The sequence below is a fragment of the Vigna umbellata genome, chromosome 1, assembly GCF_029865625.1.
Source record: "Vigna umbellata cultivar VRB3 chromosome 1, Vumbellata_1.0, whole genome shotgun sequence".
Classification (NCBI taxonomy): Eukaryota; Viridiplantae; Streptophyta; class Magnoliopsida; order Fabales; family Fabaceae; genus Vigna; species Vigna umbellata.
Window position 1 is genome coordinate 109,069,893 of NC_142165.1, and position 15,822 is coordinate 109,085,714.

General features: G+C 34.8%; 2 protein-coding genes across 2 annotated transcripts; both read left to right on the forward strand.

Moving 5' to 3' along the window:
• The first annotated feature begins 2,833 nt into the window (after positions 1 to 2,833).
• On the forward strand, positions 2,834 to 5,225 carry LOC124833723 (rho GDP-dissociation inhibitor 1-like). Its single transcript, XM_047308269.2, has 5 exons — positions 2,834 to 3,565; positions 3,694 to 3,760; positions 4,053 to 4,271; positions 4,357 to 4,481; positions 4,940 to 5,225. The coding sequence occupies exons 1-5, from the start codon at positions 3,347 to 3,349 to the stop codon at positions 5,009 to 5,011; spliced, it is 702 nt and encodes a 233-aa protein (XP_047164225.2). The 5' UTR covers positions 2,834 to 3,346; the 3' UTR covers positions 5,012 to 5,225.
• Positions 5,226 to 6,703: 1,478 nt separating this feature from the next.
• LOC124833655 (transcription initiation factor IIF subunit alpha-like) lies at positions 6,704 to 15,749 on the forward strand. The gene is made up of 9 exons (XM_047308183.2): positions 6,704 to 6,956; positions 7,170 to 7,328; positions 7,570 to 7,715; positions 8,812 to 9,182; positions 12,720 to 12,835; positions 13,457 to 13,588; positions 13,844 to 14,059; positions 14,900 to 15,118; positions 15,544 to 15,749. Exons 1-9 carry the CDS (start codon positions 6,786 to 6,788, stop codon positions 15,631 to 15,633), a joined length of 1,620 nt encoding a protein of 539 aa, XP_047164139.1. The 5' UTR covers positions 6,704 to 6,785; the 3' UTR covers positions 15,634 to 15,749.
• Positions 15,750 to 15,822: the final 73 nt, after the last annotated feature.

Below are 15,822 nucleotides of genomic sequence, written 5' to 3' on the forward strand. Positions count from 1 at the left end.
TAAATTTTAAAATCCTATTGTTTATTGAATTTTAATTTTTTTTATTGGATTTTAAAATCTAATTATATGAATTTTTGTGTTTGTTAATTGAACTTTGTAATCCAATGAAGTACTTAAGTTTGTGTGCAAAATTTCATACACCTCATTATGATAATAATTATTTATTTAATATATATATTTTGTAAGAGCAAAATGAGAATGCCTCAAAAGTTGGGATGCAGAAGAAAACAATGGGGAGTGATTCTCCCTGCACCTCACCGCCTTCGTCCTGCACCTCCAAAACATATTTTAATTCTAATGATACCCTTCGTCTTTCGTACACTTAACGAGAATATTTTGAATCTTTTAAAAAGTTAACTGCCTGCCGCATCTCAAACTCAAACCCTACACCCCTTTCCAAATCAGTTCTCCCTCTTTTTCAATCCCTCATTCTGCCATTTTTCTCTCCCCCGTATTCTGCCATTTTTTCTCCGGGTTCCCTGTGCCAAGCTACGTTCGTGTCGTGCCAAGCTACGTTCGTGTCGTGCCAAGCGTTCGTCCTTCGTGCTTGCGTTCGTCTGTTTTTCACAGTGAGGTTTTTCTAGCGTCTAGTACCTTCCATTTGCAAAACCTTCCATCTGCTTTGTTTGCTGTTCTATGCATGTGCTTGGTTGGGTGTTCGCTTCGTGCGCCGGAGGTTGGTTCGTGTTCGTCGCCGGAGAACTTAAACGCCGTTGGAGTTGCGGTCACAGACGTTCGCAGTTGGAAGTGCGGTCAGGTGCACAGAGAAACCGCATTTCGAAGGCAAAAACAAACCGCAGTTCGATCTGCGGAAAGCACAAACCCACCCACCGCAGTTCGAAATGCGTAAAGCACGGAGATCTCACCGCATTTCTATCTGCGGCTGAGACAAACCACACTTTGAAGTGCGTTAGATTTTTAGGGTTTAGTTTTTTTATTTTTTTATTAGGTTAGTATATATTTATTTTATTAGGTTTTATTTTTATTAGGTTAGTATAATAAATTTAATTTTTTATGTTAGTTGTTAAATAAAATTTTTTGTTTTAATATATTTTGAATTATTTTATTTGTTTGTTAAATTTTGTTGAATTTGTTATTTTTCAACATATTATTATTTTCGTAATATATTATTTATTATGTATTTAATTTTATTTAAGTTTTTTAATTTTTTATGAAATTGAAATAATTATTAAATTGTTTATTGAATTAAATAATAATTATTATATGTAATGTTAAATATTATTTTGGATTTATTTGTAATAATTTAATTATTATATATGTAATTTTTTTGGAATTCGTACCATAAAAACGTGCACATAAATATTGCGACCACTAGGAAACGCACTTCGAAGTGCGGTTAGGAAACAACATAAATATTTAAAACGCATTTCGAAGTGCGACCACTAGAGAAGGCACTTCGAAGTGCAGTTAGGAAATAATTAATTAAGTTTTGATTTTTTGTTAAATAAAGGGTAAAAAAATAAAATTGGGAATGCAGACCAAAGACAGTGAGGTGCAGGGAGAATCACTCAACAATGGGGTGTAGGAAGAACCCCTTGAAACCACCTCTCTCCAATCTCTGACAAGCTAGGCTGCAGGAAGACTTTTCATTGTTATTACCAACCTCATTGACAATTATGTTTTCTTGTTGAGTTCTATTTTTTTATTAGACACACTTTATTTAACCAAAATAATCTCCAGAGATTATTGTGTACGATTGCGTTAAATACTCTGAATATTAAATCAACTGATGAAATTGTAGTTGATTTTATGACAGTTTTCAATTGATGATTAGTCAACAATTTTAGTAGAGCCAAATGTAGCTAATTTCAACCTCACCTTTGAGCTAAAACTACAGACAGAAAATTTTCAGAACCACGACCACGAAAGTAATACATGCAAACAACACTGTTGCTTCTGTGTTTAAGGTTTTTGGTGAAAAGTGACCACGACCACGGAAGATTGTCAAATGAACGTGTTTTTCACAATATTTTTTTTTAATCAACGTGACGAGCTTGAATACTTTATGTTTCCAAACGTCAATAAATAAATATTTTATAAAATAATTATGGAAAAATTTTATTCTTTGAATAGTTGTCATACATTGTTTAATCCATGTTTCAGCGAAATGCGAGACTGCACGCAAACATCTGCAATGGTGGGAATATCTTGCCCATATATTATATCTGCAATAATGTCATGTTTTAATAATTATTTTTTAAATTAAATGGATTGTTTAAAAAGGTTATTACATGAAAATATGACGTGTAAAAATCTTCCTAAAATACGTGACTTCAAATAAATATAATAAGATTTCTCTCAGTGGTCAGTTTTATTAATGAAAGCAAACGATTATATAATTTGGCGGGAGAAATACAAAGACTTTAACATCACAAGCATTGACGGTTGCAGTTTTGTTGAATTCGACCCTTTTAGTTTTGATGTATTTACTTTGCCAGAAATCACTGTTTTAATTCTCATTATTTTTCATAGTCGTTAATGATTTTATTTATTTATTTTGAATCACCAATTTCATCTTGCTTATATGATACGAGATAAAAATATGACAATGAGTTTAATTATGACAAAGGAGGGAAAAGATACGGAAAAAGAAAGCCAACAATTTAGTTTTTTAATTAAGGATTTTTTTTTTATTAAAAGCTTTTATTATTTTTAATTTTAATCTAACTATTGTAATAGTTTGTTCACATTTTTCACTAGAATATTATTATTACTATTATAATGAGGTATCCTTTTTTTAAAAAACTTAGGTGACCAGCCTGTATTATATTGTGAAATCTTACCATAAAAAGAAGTGAAAGAGTCAAACTCTATGTTTAGTTCACCAGAACTCAAAACTCAAACCATATGTCATTATTAATTTTTTTTTTGTGATTTTGTTTTATATATGTTTGGTTGGTCTTCTTGGTTACTATCTTGGGTTTGAATGGTTTTTTAAAAATAAAAATAATTTATTTTGAGTTAGTGCTAGAAGAGTGACCTTCACGACGATGATGATGAGGAGGAGGAAGAGGAGTCTCTCCCATTTTTGTCGTTGAATATTTGTGAATTGCGGATCACCACAAGACCATTTCCTTCTCTCTTTGCAATCTTCACCTCTCTTCTTTGCCTTCTTGCTGCAACCCTTTCTTCTGCAACGCACTTCAATTCTCTCTCACTCTATCTATCTTCGCACAACCCTTTTGCACGTTGGAGCGGATTTCAATTCTCTCTGATCCTGTGTCTCTGGCTAGCTAGCTAGGTGGTGGTTCTCGTCAAGCTGCCATCTGGGTTTCGCCACCGTTGATGTCTTTGGCCATTGGGGTGGTTTCCAACGGCAAAAAGCATGGGTTTTGATGACAAAGGCAAGGAGGGTGCACCTGAAACGCAGCAGGCCGGAAAAACGGCTCACGAGGAGGAAAGTGGCGACGAACGAGGGACGAGTCTCAGTAGACACATGAGTGAAGGCTCCGCTGCTGTCACCGAGGATGAAGAAGAGGATGTCGAGAGGAAGATCGACTTGGGTCCCCAGTGCACTTTGAAAGAGCAACTCGAAAAGGATAAGGTTCGCTCTTAAACATCTACGCTTTTCTTTATTCCTTCCACACTACTTACATGCAATTCTTTCAGTTTTATGTACTTTTTCAAAATAAAGATTTTCATCGTTTATGCGTTTTCTGCTTGAGATCTTAGGATGATGAGAGCTTGAGGAGGTGGAAGGAACAGCTTCTTGGCAGTGTTGACATTAACGCTGTTGGTGGTAATTACCTGTTCAGTTTCTTTCTGTTTTCTCCACATTATCTTGAGACAAAACAAGCCTTCAGTATGCAGTAATTATTATTACACTTTTGATCAATATCCATATGATTATCTCAGACAATGTAACAGTTTTCCTAGTAGTGTACGATAGAAAAAACAAAATGGTGTATGTTTTACTGTGAATTGATAGAGACAAAGAAAGAATCCGTGGTGGTTCCATGTTTTTGTTTCTTCCTTTGGCTATTGCATCATAGACTTATAACTCGTGAGATGTTTTTATGAATGCGATTAAGAATCTCTGGAGCCGGAAGTGAAGATCCTGAGCCTTGCAATCAAGACAGCTGGTAGAGAAGACATTGTTCTTCCCATACCAGAGTCAGGAAATCCGGAGGGTTTATGGTTTACTCTGAAAGAAGGAAGCCGTTACAGTCTGATGTTCACTTTCCAGGTGAGCCATAATATTGTTTCAGGTCTCAAATACACCAACACTGTATGGAAAACCGGTCTCAAGGGTAAGTTTTCCCTTTCAAATCATTCCAACCAAAGAGACCATTAAATTACGAATCATTAACTTGACTTGTACATATCTTGTTACAGTTGACAGCACCAAAGAGATGATTGGAACATTCAGCCCTCAAGCAGAACCTTACACGCATGAGATGCCCGAAGAGACAACACCATCAGGGCTTTTTGCTAGAGGGACATATTCAGCTAGATCCAAGGTAATGTAGTTAATACTTCCTTAGCACTAAACATATGAGGTTAACATTTCAAAATTGTTTTTTCATATGACTCCATTCAATGATCCAAGCCTGCATTGGTCACGAGATCCACCACCAGTGCATTAAATACGAAAACTTAGCCTATCCTAAATTCTTGTCTGTGTCCAAATGTCAGTGTAGATGTTGTGACTTGTTTCGAAAATGAAGTTAGCACATATTAATCTCTTTGGCATCAATCATCTCACCATTAAATGCTCTAATAAATTTGTTGCCAGGTTTCATGTGTACTCATTTAACCACTCACTGTTAATTATGAATTCAAATTCGGTGAGAACTATGATGTTGGAATATCTGTTATAATATATTTATTTATCTGTCATAATATGTATTTTTTGTATTAACAGTTTGATATTTGATGCATAATTATTTGACCTTGTATTTTGTGTGATGTTTTTCAGTTTGTCGATGACGATAACAAGTTGTATTTGGAGATCAACTACACTTTTGATATTAAGAAGGATTGGGCTTAGGAGTGAACTCACCTCTTCCACCAATGATGCTTAATCATTAGTTCTTGTTATTTGAGTTGAATTCGCCTTCACTGTTTACTTGTTTCTTTCTTCATTGTTTATTTATCTCTAATCTTGTTTAAAACCAGTAATTTTAGCAATAACAAAAAGGATTTAGTTTGGAGGAAGAAATTCATATTATTCATTTGGCGGATAATTTTCTCAACATGTAGTTTCTCTCTTTGTAATAGTTTTAATTAAATATTTTTGTTCAAAATAATAAATATTAATATGTTATTTCTAATATATAATAAAATTATTATATTAATATCAAAAAGTTAATTTTATTTAAATTTCATTCATTACAGTGAGTATATATATGTTTCATTTTATTTGTAGTGATTGGAACATGTGTACAAGAGTTAAGTATGAGTAGTATCTGTCCTAACAGCTATGTTGTTAAAATATATCATAATGTTTTTGTAATTATATATATATATATATATATATATATATATATATATATATATATATATTATTTTTAAAAATTTTATATAAATTTATTTAAGAAAAGATATTTAAAATATAAGTTTAGATAAAAATAATTTTTAAGTATAATTTAAATTAAATTATTCAATAAAATGTTAATACAAATAAATTTAGTATTTTTCAATGTATAAATTTAAATAAATAAAAATATATAAAATCCAAATTTAAATTATGATTATTAATTTTATTTTGATTATTTATTTTTTTTAAAAAAATAAACTTAAATAAAATTAATAGATGTATGCTAATCAAATGATATGATTCCTACACTTCTGCCAATAAGCCAGTAATTAAACATCTATATTTATTATTCACAGTGATTTATTACTCATCATAGATTTTACTCGCATATTTTATAGGCATAAATTTACTTTGTCGTGTATAAAATAAAGTTGAAATATATTTAGTATAAACACGTACAAGTCTTCAATTATAATAATAAATATAAATTATTATAAAAGCTATATTTTAAAAGATAATCATTAAAAATAGTTAAAATTATTATAATATTGGTTTAATAGGTTTGGAGGTCCTTATATTTGTGGGTTCGTTTCAATTGGGTCCTCCAATTTTGAAAGTGATCAATTTGATCCCTAATTTAACAAAATTGAGTCAATAATACCCTTTCCGTTAAATGCAATGGACGACATTAACGTTTTAAACATGTGGTATGTTGAAGCATCCTTCAAATAAAACTGTGCAACCTGCAAATAAAAGGATGCCTCAACATGCTACATGTTTAAAAAGTTAACGCCGTCCATTACATTTAACGGAAAGGGTATTATTGACTCAATTTTGTTAAATTAGGGACCAAATTGATCACTTTCAAAATTGGAGGACCCAATTGAAACGAACCCACAAATATAATGACCTTCAAACCTATTAAACCTATAATATTTAAAGAATAAAATGATTAATAAAGTGGTTTATATTGATAAGGATGAAATGAGTAATAAAATATGTAAGAAGAGACTAATAGTTATCCAAATCAATTTTCTTTATTACCAGTTATAATTAAAAGTTATAATAGTTATAAGTAATTAAACTAAGGAGTATACTAATTATGAGACTCTTAAAAGGTTTTAAACGAGATGTCGAACCGATTTGAGGAAGCTAAAACATGGTTAACTATTAATAAATGGAATCCGAGTTGAAATATAAAATCCCACCCGCCAAAAATTGCAATTGCAAGTGAGTTAGAGTGTTAAACCCTAGACTGTTAGTTTTTGGTATTGAAAGGCAGAAGATGTCGATTGACCTGCTGTTGAAGCCAACGTGTGGCGGATGTGGTTCAACCACCGATCTTTATGGAAGCAACTGCAAACACATGACTCTGTGCTTGACCTGTGGCAAGAACATGGCGGAGAACAAGGCAAAATGCTTTGATTGTGGCGCCATCGTTACTCGCTTGATTCGAGTTCGATCTGTGTTCCCGTTTTCATTTTTTTCTTGCCCCTGCATTACCTGTTCTTGTTTTCTTTTTCTGAATCAGAATTAAATTTTCTTGGATGACATTTTAATTTTCTTTCAGTTCATTCCAGTGTTGTGACTAAGTTGTGAATCCGATTAGAACTAGGGTACACCGTTCTTGTTTTTGGAAGCGAGGGATTAACGTGATTTTTTGTGACAGGAGTATAGCGTTCGCGCTACCTCTGGTAGTGACAAACATTACTTCATTGGGAGATTTGTATCTGGTTTGCCTGACTTTTCGAAGAAGAAAAGTGCTGAAAACAAGTGGTCCTTGCAGAAGGAGGGATTACAGAGCCGCCAAGTTACCGATGCTTTGCGGGTATTGAACCTATAATCCAATGTGCAATTACTGTTCCACTCTTATATTCTTCATCATGACTGTTTACGATTGAGTATGTCTGAAAGTAGTGCTTGAGTATCATATTTTATAATGGATAAGATATTCCCATGGAACTGTAGTGAACATTTTAGTCATGTGGACATTGGGTCATGAATTGCTGTTGAATTGTGAGGGATCATTGTGTTTATTTCCTGAATAAACTTCTTCTTGCACTACATAGGAGAAGTACAAGAACAAACCATGGCTCTTGGAGGACGAAACTGGTCAGTCTCAATTCCAGGGTCATCTCGAAGGTGCACAATCAGCTACGTATTACCTGCTCATGATGGAAAGAAAGGAATTTGTTGCCATTCCTGCTGGTTCTTGGTATGTTGGTTCTGTTAAAGTTGAGAACTTTGTTTTTCTGTAATAGGGATGTTCCAATGTTTATTTATGGGCAAAATTCGTTATGTGGTCTTCCCAAGCTAACGAAAATGTTTTATTGGATATTTATTCAAGTACATGGTAGAATAGATTACTAATTTTTAAAAACATTATTTTCTTTGATACGGTTGAAGAGGTACACGATTATAATATCGTCACTCTTGCAAAAGGGTTATCAAAACCCAGAAAAGGGCAAGCTTGGTAACTTAGACAAAGGGACAAATTTTTCAAATGTCTTTCCTCAGAAAATATCAATGGCAGTTTTGATTCCCTCAATAACAAGGAGTGAACTTTTTACCAAGTAGAAGGTAAAAAGAGGAAAAGAAAGAAACATAAATGTGTGGTGCGGGTACGTATTATTGTACCTCTGCCAACCAGTTTTATGTACTTTTAGGTAGTTGACTTTGAGCAACTTTGGATATGTTTCCTCCTATGATGTTTCCTAGGAAGTTGAGTGAGGCCAAATTAATTACAAAGGTCTAGTGTTTGTTTGAGGGGGAGTAGGGGTGGCAACCGGTCTGGCCCACCAGTGGGCAGGGAGTTGTTTTCAGCTGGTAGACCTTTCTTAGAATATTAAATTGATTTATTAAAATTAAATGTGTTTTTAACATATCTATATAGATAAATAAAAAAAAATGGGTGTGCCAACAGGCCAGCCTGCTCTTTGGCAGGTTAGACCAAGGCTCCTAACCTGAATGGTTAGGATTGTAAAATCTTTTAATGTACTATATTGGTCATATCTCTCTTTTGATCTCAAAATTAATCAATAATTTATATTTATAGGAAAGAAAATTGTAATCAATAAGGGGCCTCTTAGGAAAATATTTAGTAAGTCTTAACATGTTAAATATCATTTATCAAGTAGTGATTACCACTTTTTTAATTCTTTTTAGAAAATAGTTTTGGTAATTAAGAATGTGTTTGAGACCTAAAGTGAGGGATACCTCCATCACCCAAAAGTCTGGGAATATTGCTTGTCAAAGACAGTAGACACATGTGATATTGTATGCTCTTTCTTCTTTATGTTTTTTAAATTTAGGTACAATTTTAACAAAGTTGCACAATATAAACAATTGACATTGGAGGAAGCAGAAGAGAAAATGAAGAACAGAAAGAAAACTGCTGATGGATATGAAAGATGGATGATGAAAGCAGCAAATAATGGCCCAGCTGCATTTGGTGAACGTGGGAGGTTTGATGACAAGGAGATCATTGTGGGCGGAGGAGGGAAAAGCCGTAAGAAAACTGACGAAGATGATGAAAGCCATGTATCAGATAAAGGAGAAGAGGATGAAGATGAGGAGGTAGCAAGGAGGAGTAGACTTGGACTAAACAAAAAAGGTGGTGATGATGATGAAGAAGGTCCGAGGGGAGGAGACCTTGATCTGGATGATGATGATATCGAAAAGGGTAGGCAATTGTCTTGCTTGTACTTTCTATTTTCTGATAAAAATGGCTGTGATGGTTATTATTTTAAGTGCTGGTTTTATGCAGTGATGATCTCTTTGCTGTAAAATTCCATGCCATATATATCTGAATGGGTATGTGCCCTTACTCAGGTTGGAGATAGATAAATTAACATATTGGGGATGATAGGATGCAATTCTTTTATATTATATACCATGCCTCTTTTTAAATGAAGTCTAGTACATCGTTCTCAGTTGCTTCCTTGATTTTTTCATTGTTTTGGAGGTTTAAGCCTAGTGTTAAATTGCAAAATCAAACAAATTCTCTAAATGAATCAAACTGAGGAGTTGAGACTTCATATTGTTAGGTTTGGACTTTTGTGTATTTTGCCTTTGATGCGGCTGGATTATGTGGCTAGATCCAACCGGAAAGCACTAGCTGATAGAAAACCAAAAGAAAAAAATAATTATTCTATTATTGAAAGGAATATAATTACACTCAGTCCACTACTTAATGCACCTCATCAGAGCCTCAGTTCCTGTAACAGTGTTCTCTCTGCCAGAGAAAAAACCTTACTCCTGCGTCCAAACTCAATTTCATGCCTTCTCGTCGGCTCCTATAAACTGCCACACTGGCTGATAGGATTTAATATGATAGGTTATAATGGGTATTAGGTGTGCAGGAGAGAGAAAACAGTTGAAGAATTAATTGTTCAGTTTAGGAATTAATTGTTGTTGGGTAGTTAGAAGTGGGCTGCCTTTATAAGAAGGCAAGGGAGGGTCTGGTAGAGGGGGAGTTTTTGATATCAATTGTATAGACAGGAACCTTGATCCTGTGGAGGGGGATTATGCTCCTAGTTACTGGTTGTACATGACATTGGTTGATGTGAATACATATTTTCATTCTTTTCTTACCATTTGGGTGCTATTGTGTGAGTGTGTGTTGTGAGACAGTTAGGTTTCATACCCAGAAACCTAACAATTTGGTCCGACCTGCCGGATCAAGAAGCTGCCGGATCCTTTGGAGAGGAGAACGTGATGGAAGGAAGAATCGATAATGTGGAAAAGTGGGCCAGCGGATAGAAAATAGTGCTAGCAGAATGGAGAAGAAATATCCAAGAAATAAAAGAAATGATGCAGAATATCAAGATTCAGATAAAGGGCTCAACAAGAAGTGATGAATCTGCCATGAAAGGAAAGAAAGATGGTTCAGAGGAAGAGCTGGAGGAAGACGAGGGCAAAGGGCAGCAGAAGTGGAGGAAGCATATAGAATTGCCTACTTTTGAGGGGATTGATCCAGAGGGATGGATATCCAGAGCAGAGAAAGTTTTTGAGATCCAAAACGTGGCAGCGGGGGAAAAATTAAGATTGGCCTATGCTAGCATGGAGGGAGGTGCAATATATTGGTTCAGGGCCTGGGAAAATAAAACCAAGAACCATTCTTGGAAAGGGCTGAAAGAGGCATTGATAAGGGGGTTCGGAGGAAGAGTTAGAGGTTCTGTTTTTGAGAAGAAAAGAGAAACGGAAGCTGCAATTTTGAGTGTTGATGGTTTTGCAAGAATTAGAGGACAGAATAGGAGAAAAGAAAATATATGTGGAGAGGAAGGCAATGATGAAAACTGTGCTGGAAACATTGGTGTGACTGCTGCTGGAAAAGTTGCAAAAGCTGTTGTTTTTACTGCTATTGGGAAAGTAGCAAAAGTTGTTGGTGTTGCTGCCCAGGAAGTGGCAGAAGCTGCTGTTTCTGGGAAGGAAAGGGAAAGAGATATCATTGCAGAAGACAAAAAATGTGATGGAGACATTGTTTGTGTTGCTGCCCAGGAAGTGGCAAAAGCTGCTCTTTCTGGGAAGGAAAGAGAAAGAGATATCAGTGCAGAAGACAAAAACTGTGATGGAGGCATTGTTTGTGTTGCTACCCAGGAAGTGGCAGAAGCTGCCGTTTCTAGGAGAGATAGTGGGGTAGCTTGTGATGTGTATGATAAAACAGTGAAGAAGGGTGAAGACAGAGGAAAGAAAGCAGAATATGGTGGGAACAGGGTGAGTATGATGGCTGGAAATAAAGTAGAAGATGCAGCTGTCTTGAGTGGGGAAAAAATATGGTTGTCACAAACATATAAAACACTAGAAGACCAATGACAGAGATATTTCTTTGCAGGGCTGCAATTTAACATTCAGAGGAAACAGTTAGCTCAACATGATGATGATGAAGGAATTGGATGGTCAGATCAACAAGTTCTTTCCTTTTTAGCTTCTAGGATGAACAAATTTGGGCAAGGAGAGGGCTTCGCCAGTACTGCTGCTATAAAAATACAAAAAAGGTTTTGGGGGTGGAAGAAGAGAAAAGAATTCTTGATCATTCATCAGAAAAGAGTTAAAATCCAGGCCCATGTAAGTGGTCACCAGGTCAGAAGGCAATATAGAAGAATCATAGGGTCCATGGGAATTCTGGAAAAAAAGAAACTCTTAAAGGAGTCAACAATTCTTTCATATAGACCACCTCCCAAGCCTCCAGACCTGAATTGGAGGCAGCAGCCAGTGGGTTCCCTTACTATGATGAAGATGAGCCATGGGAACAAGCATTACTGTACCAACCTTGAGGACAAGGTTGTTTTGCAGCAGGGTGTAATGATAGGATTTAATATGATAGGTTATAATGGGTATTAGGTGTGCAGGAGAGAGAAAACAGTTGAAGAATTAATTGTTCAGTTTAGGAATTAATTGTTGTTGGGTAGTTAGAAGTGGGCTGCCTTTATAAGAAGGCAAGGGAGGGTCTGGTAGAGGGGGAGTTTTTGATATCAATTGTATAGACAGGAACCTTGATCCTGTGGAGGGGGATTATGCTCCTAGTTACTGGTTGTACATGACATTGGTTGATGTGAATACATATTTTCATTCTTTTCTTACCATTTGGGTGCTATTGTGTGAGTGTGTGTTGTGAGACAGTTAGGTTTCATACCCAGAAACCTAACACTGGCTGTGGCAGGCATTTTTCCTTCTTGAATGGATATCTTTTCATATAGCAGGTCAATAGGCCTGAATCAAGCATCAAAACGATCCATCATTCACATGTGTCTATTACACTCAACTTATCAATACCTAGGGTTGTTCTAAACTTCTCCACAAACTAAAATTAACACTTTTATAAGTTAATTTGAAGAAACTCCCTCATGTCAGCTTCTCCAAAAGTTGATTTTTAATTTATGCCAACTAATTATAGTCTATTGAAAGACGTTTTTCTGTTTATCTTCTCCTTTAAGTGTTTCTGAAGAAGTGTATCTAAACAGGTTCCCAATGTGAGTATACTGGTTATGTTTTGCTCTGCCTTATTATTCTGAGTATCGATTTGATTGGTTTTTTTAAGTCTAACTGACAGCCTTCGCTAGAATGTTCCCATTCTATTGAAGTATTTAATCTTAACTGATCAAGAATCAGTGGCATTTCTAGGTTCTTACAGTTTAAACTCGTGAGGAAAGTTTGAAGAATACTTCATAGCTATATGCTTATTCTTTCTATTGATTATTATACTTGTGCATATGTATAGGTGATGATTGGGAGCATGAAGAGATTTTCACTGATGATGATGAAGCTGTTGGAAACGATCCTGCGGAAAGGGAAGATTTGGCTCCTGAAGTTCCTGCTCCTCCAGAAATCAAGCAGGTCAGTTGAAGTTCCACAAATACTTGTGAGTAAGAAGCTAGATGTTCTGCTGACAGTTTATTTTGTGTTTTATGGCATTGATGTCTCATTGGTTATAGTTGCTACATCAATTTTCTCTTTTGGGGGCACACTCTAGAGACTATATTCACACTTGATGCTACGAATCTGCTGTAAGGGAAAGTTGGCACAAAACGAGGAAATAGTTTTTGTCAACTAATTATTCAAACAACCACTTTGAGGAATTTCCTGTAGAAGAGTACCTTCGCTGAGTAACACAGCCTATTTTTAGAATTTTAGGACTTGACTGAAGTAGGTATTTTTTCAAGTTTTTCTCTGTTCCCATTTAAGGGATCCTTTGTTCATTGTTTACATGGATGCATGCTATTTTATCCATTCAGTCATTTTGTGATAACCTTATTTAGCATTTTTGATGTTCTACTCTTTGTACTTTGAATTTAATTATTGACTCATGCAGTTTTAGAAACCAACCCTCATGATTTTCCTTGATGGCATTTAGCTTATTGAACTTACAAATTTATATAAAAAGGAGTGGAATATAAATATTCAAATTTGGTTTTTGCTACATACCTTCTTGAACTACTTTTTTTAATATAACTTTAGGACGACGAGGATGAAGATGAAGAAAATGAAGAAGGGGGAGGCCTGAGTAAATCTGGGAAAGAGCTGAAGAAACTGCTACGTACTAGTGGTCTTAATGAATCCGATGCTGAAGATGATGATTACGATGATGATGTATGGTAGACGTAGTTACTTTTTTCTTAAAATTCTCCGTTCTAAATTTTTTTGGTAGATATAGTTTAAGTTTTCCTTAGGCTCTAGTGCATGATAAATACAACTTAGTGCTAACTACAATGAGTGCAACCCTTTTTAAGGAGCAGGTTGCTTTTATCTATAACCTCTAAAAGGGGGAATGGCTTATTCAAACCAATAGCCTAAATTTCATTTGAGCATTTTTACCTCCATTAACGGGTCATTTGGGTTGTTTAGGTGGATGATGAGGCTGGCGTTCCTCCTGTGATTGCTTCAAAGCAGAAGGATGCACCCAAGGAAGAACCCACTGACAATAGCCCTTCAAAACCTGTAGTAACAGGAACTGCTCGGGGAACTTTATCCATTTCAAAGCCTTCAAAAGGGAAGAGAAAATTCAATGAGGAAACAAAAGCCACTACTGGTGCACCACCAAAGAAGGTCAAAATAGAAAACGTACGTCATTATTTCTCCAAACTCACTTGATTAAAAATGCCTTGTGTAATAGTGTGGTTTAGTTTTGATCCACAGATTAAGTTTTCTAATTTTTAGAAACCAAAACTAGTTTTTTTTTTCAGATTATTTTTATTTTCAATTTTAAAAAATAGTTGCAGCTTTATTCTTTTTATATAAATAATTATCAATAAAGTAGAGGCTTCGCAAAATTTAAAGTCAAACTCAATAATAAAAAGGCTTTTTTTTTAATAGAAAGGTTAAATGGTTTTCAAATTCATTTTAAAACCATTTTAACCTCTTTTATGCCAAGTAGGTTTTATATTTAAAATAAACTTAGAAAACCAAAAGCTAACAATTCGATACATTTTGGCTACCGACTGATTCATTCATATCTCAAGATGAATCTTAAATGACTTCATGTCTTATGATATACATGAATGAATCTATTTATATTTTATCACCAATACGATTCAATGATTCATGTTTATACGGCGCCGATTCTTGTGAAATAAAATAAAAAGCCATGTGAACTTAAATTTTTAAATGAAAAGGATTTTGAAAGAGCACTTGTGAACTCATGCTATTTATTATTCCACCTTGATTTGTCACTCAATCATTCATTCGTGCACTCTATCTAGCTATGAAGCATTTTCAATTTGATGTTTCCAAACACAATCTATCTTTACCTTATTGTATTGGAGCACCTTCAAAAATATTTTAACTTTCAAGTATTAGAGAACAAAATTTGAAAGCTCATCCAAAAGGTTTTCCTTTTAAGTGTTATCGAAATTTCTCATCCCATTTGAAAGCACTAAATTTCCTTTCTCATCCATTGATCAGGAACCAAAATCAATTGTGAAAGATGAAAACGGTTCTGCATCTAAAAATAACACCCCTGCAAAAGGTGTACCACCAGCACCATCATCTAAAGGTGGTTCTTCCCCCATACCTTCTGGACCTGTGAGTGAGGAAGAAATCAGGGCTGTTTTGATGCAGAAGACTCCATTGACCACACAGGACCTTGTTGCTAAATTCAGAGCAAGGCTAAGATGTCCAGAGGTAAGCTCTACCAATAATTTTGCTTTTCCTTTATTGAGCTGCAATTTTTTGCTTAGTGATTCTTACAACCCATGTCTATATATGCGGGCTTCTCAACTTGTTTTGTGATCTTAACAGAAGCCTTTTAGCTAAATCTGTGTAAAGAATAAAACTCGATTCCTAGGTTCTTGGAAATTATGCTACATCTCACAATTCTGTAGAGCTAAACATTTAGTACTATTTGGAACGAAATTGACTGGCTAGTGCAAAGTCGAACACGGGAATCTAAAATTGTCAATATTTTATGGTAATTTGTCTTAATGAATCCCTAGTTCTACCATACTGATACATAAGCCGTGGTATGTATGTATGGCTTTTAGGGAGTTTGTTTTGCTTTGCACTGCAAAAGGTTGAATTTCGCATCTGTGTTTCTTGGCTATGTACAGGATAAAAGGGCTTTTGCGGATATCCTGAAGAGAATCTCCAAGATACAGAAAACAAATACATCCAGTTATGTTATATTGAGAGATAGGTGACTTTCTTTTTTAATTTTATCGCACTCTCCCGGGTTATATATATCTTGTTAGTTTAGTTGTGAAATAGACTATTTGGAACACCATTCTTATATAATACATTGCAGTATTGTACGCTAGTTTTTTAAATTACCTTTACTTTAGTAGAAATGTGAAAAAATAAATAAAATAAACAGGAGGGAAAAATTGATA

Coding starts and splice junctions, on each gene's coding strand:
- LOC124833723 (XM_047308269.2), top strand. CDS start 3,347: ATGGGTTTTGATGACAAAGGCAAGGAGGGTGCACCTGAAACGCAGCAG. Junction 3,761..4,052: donor TGACATTAACGCTGTTGGTG/GTAATTACCTGT, acceptor AATGCGATTAAG/AATCTCTGGAGCCGGAAGTG. Junction 4,272..4,356: donor ATGGAAAACCGGTCTCAAGG/GTAAGTTTTCCC, acceptor ATCTTGTTACAG/TTGACAGCACCAAAGAGATG.
- LOC124833655 (XM_047308183.2), top strand. CDS start 6,786: ATGTCGATTGACCTGCTGTTGAAGCCAACGTGTGGCGGATGTGGTTCA. Junction 7,329..7,569: donor AAGTTACCGATGCTTTGCGG/GTATTGAACCTA, acceptor TGCACTACATAG/GAGAAGTACAAGAACAAACC. Junction 9,183..12,719: donor TGATGATGATATCGAAAAGG/GTAGGCAATTGT, acceptor GCATATGTATAG/GTGATGATTGGGAGCATGAA.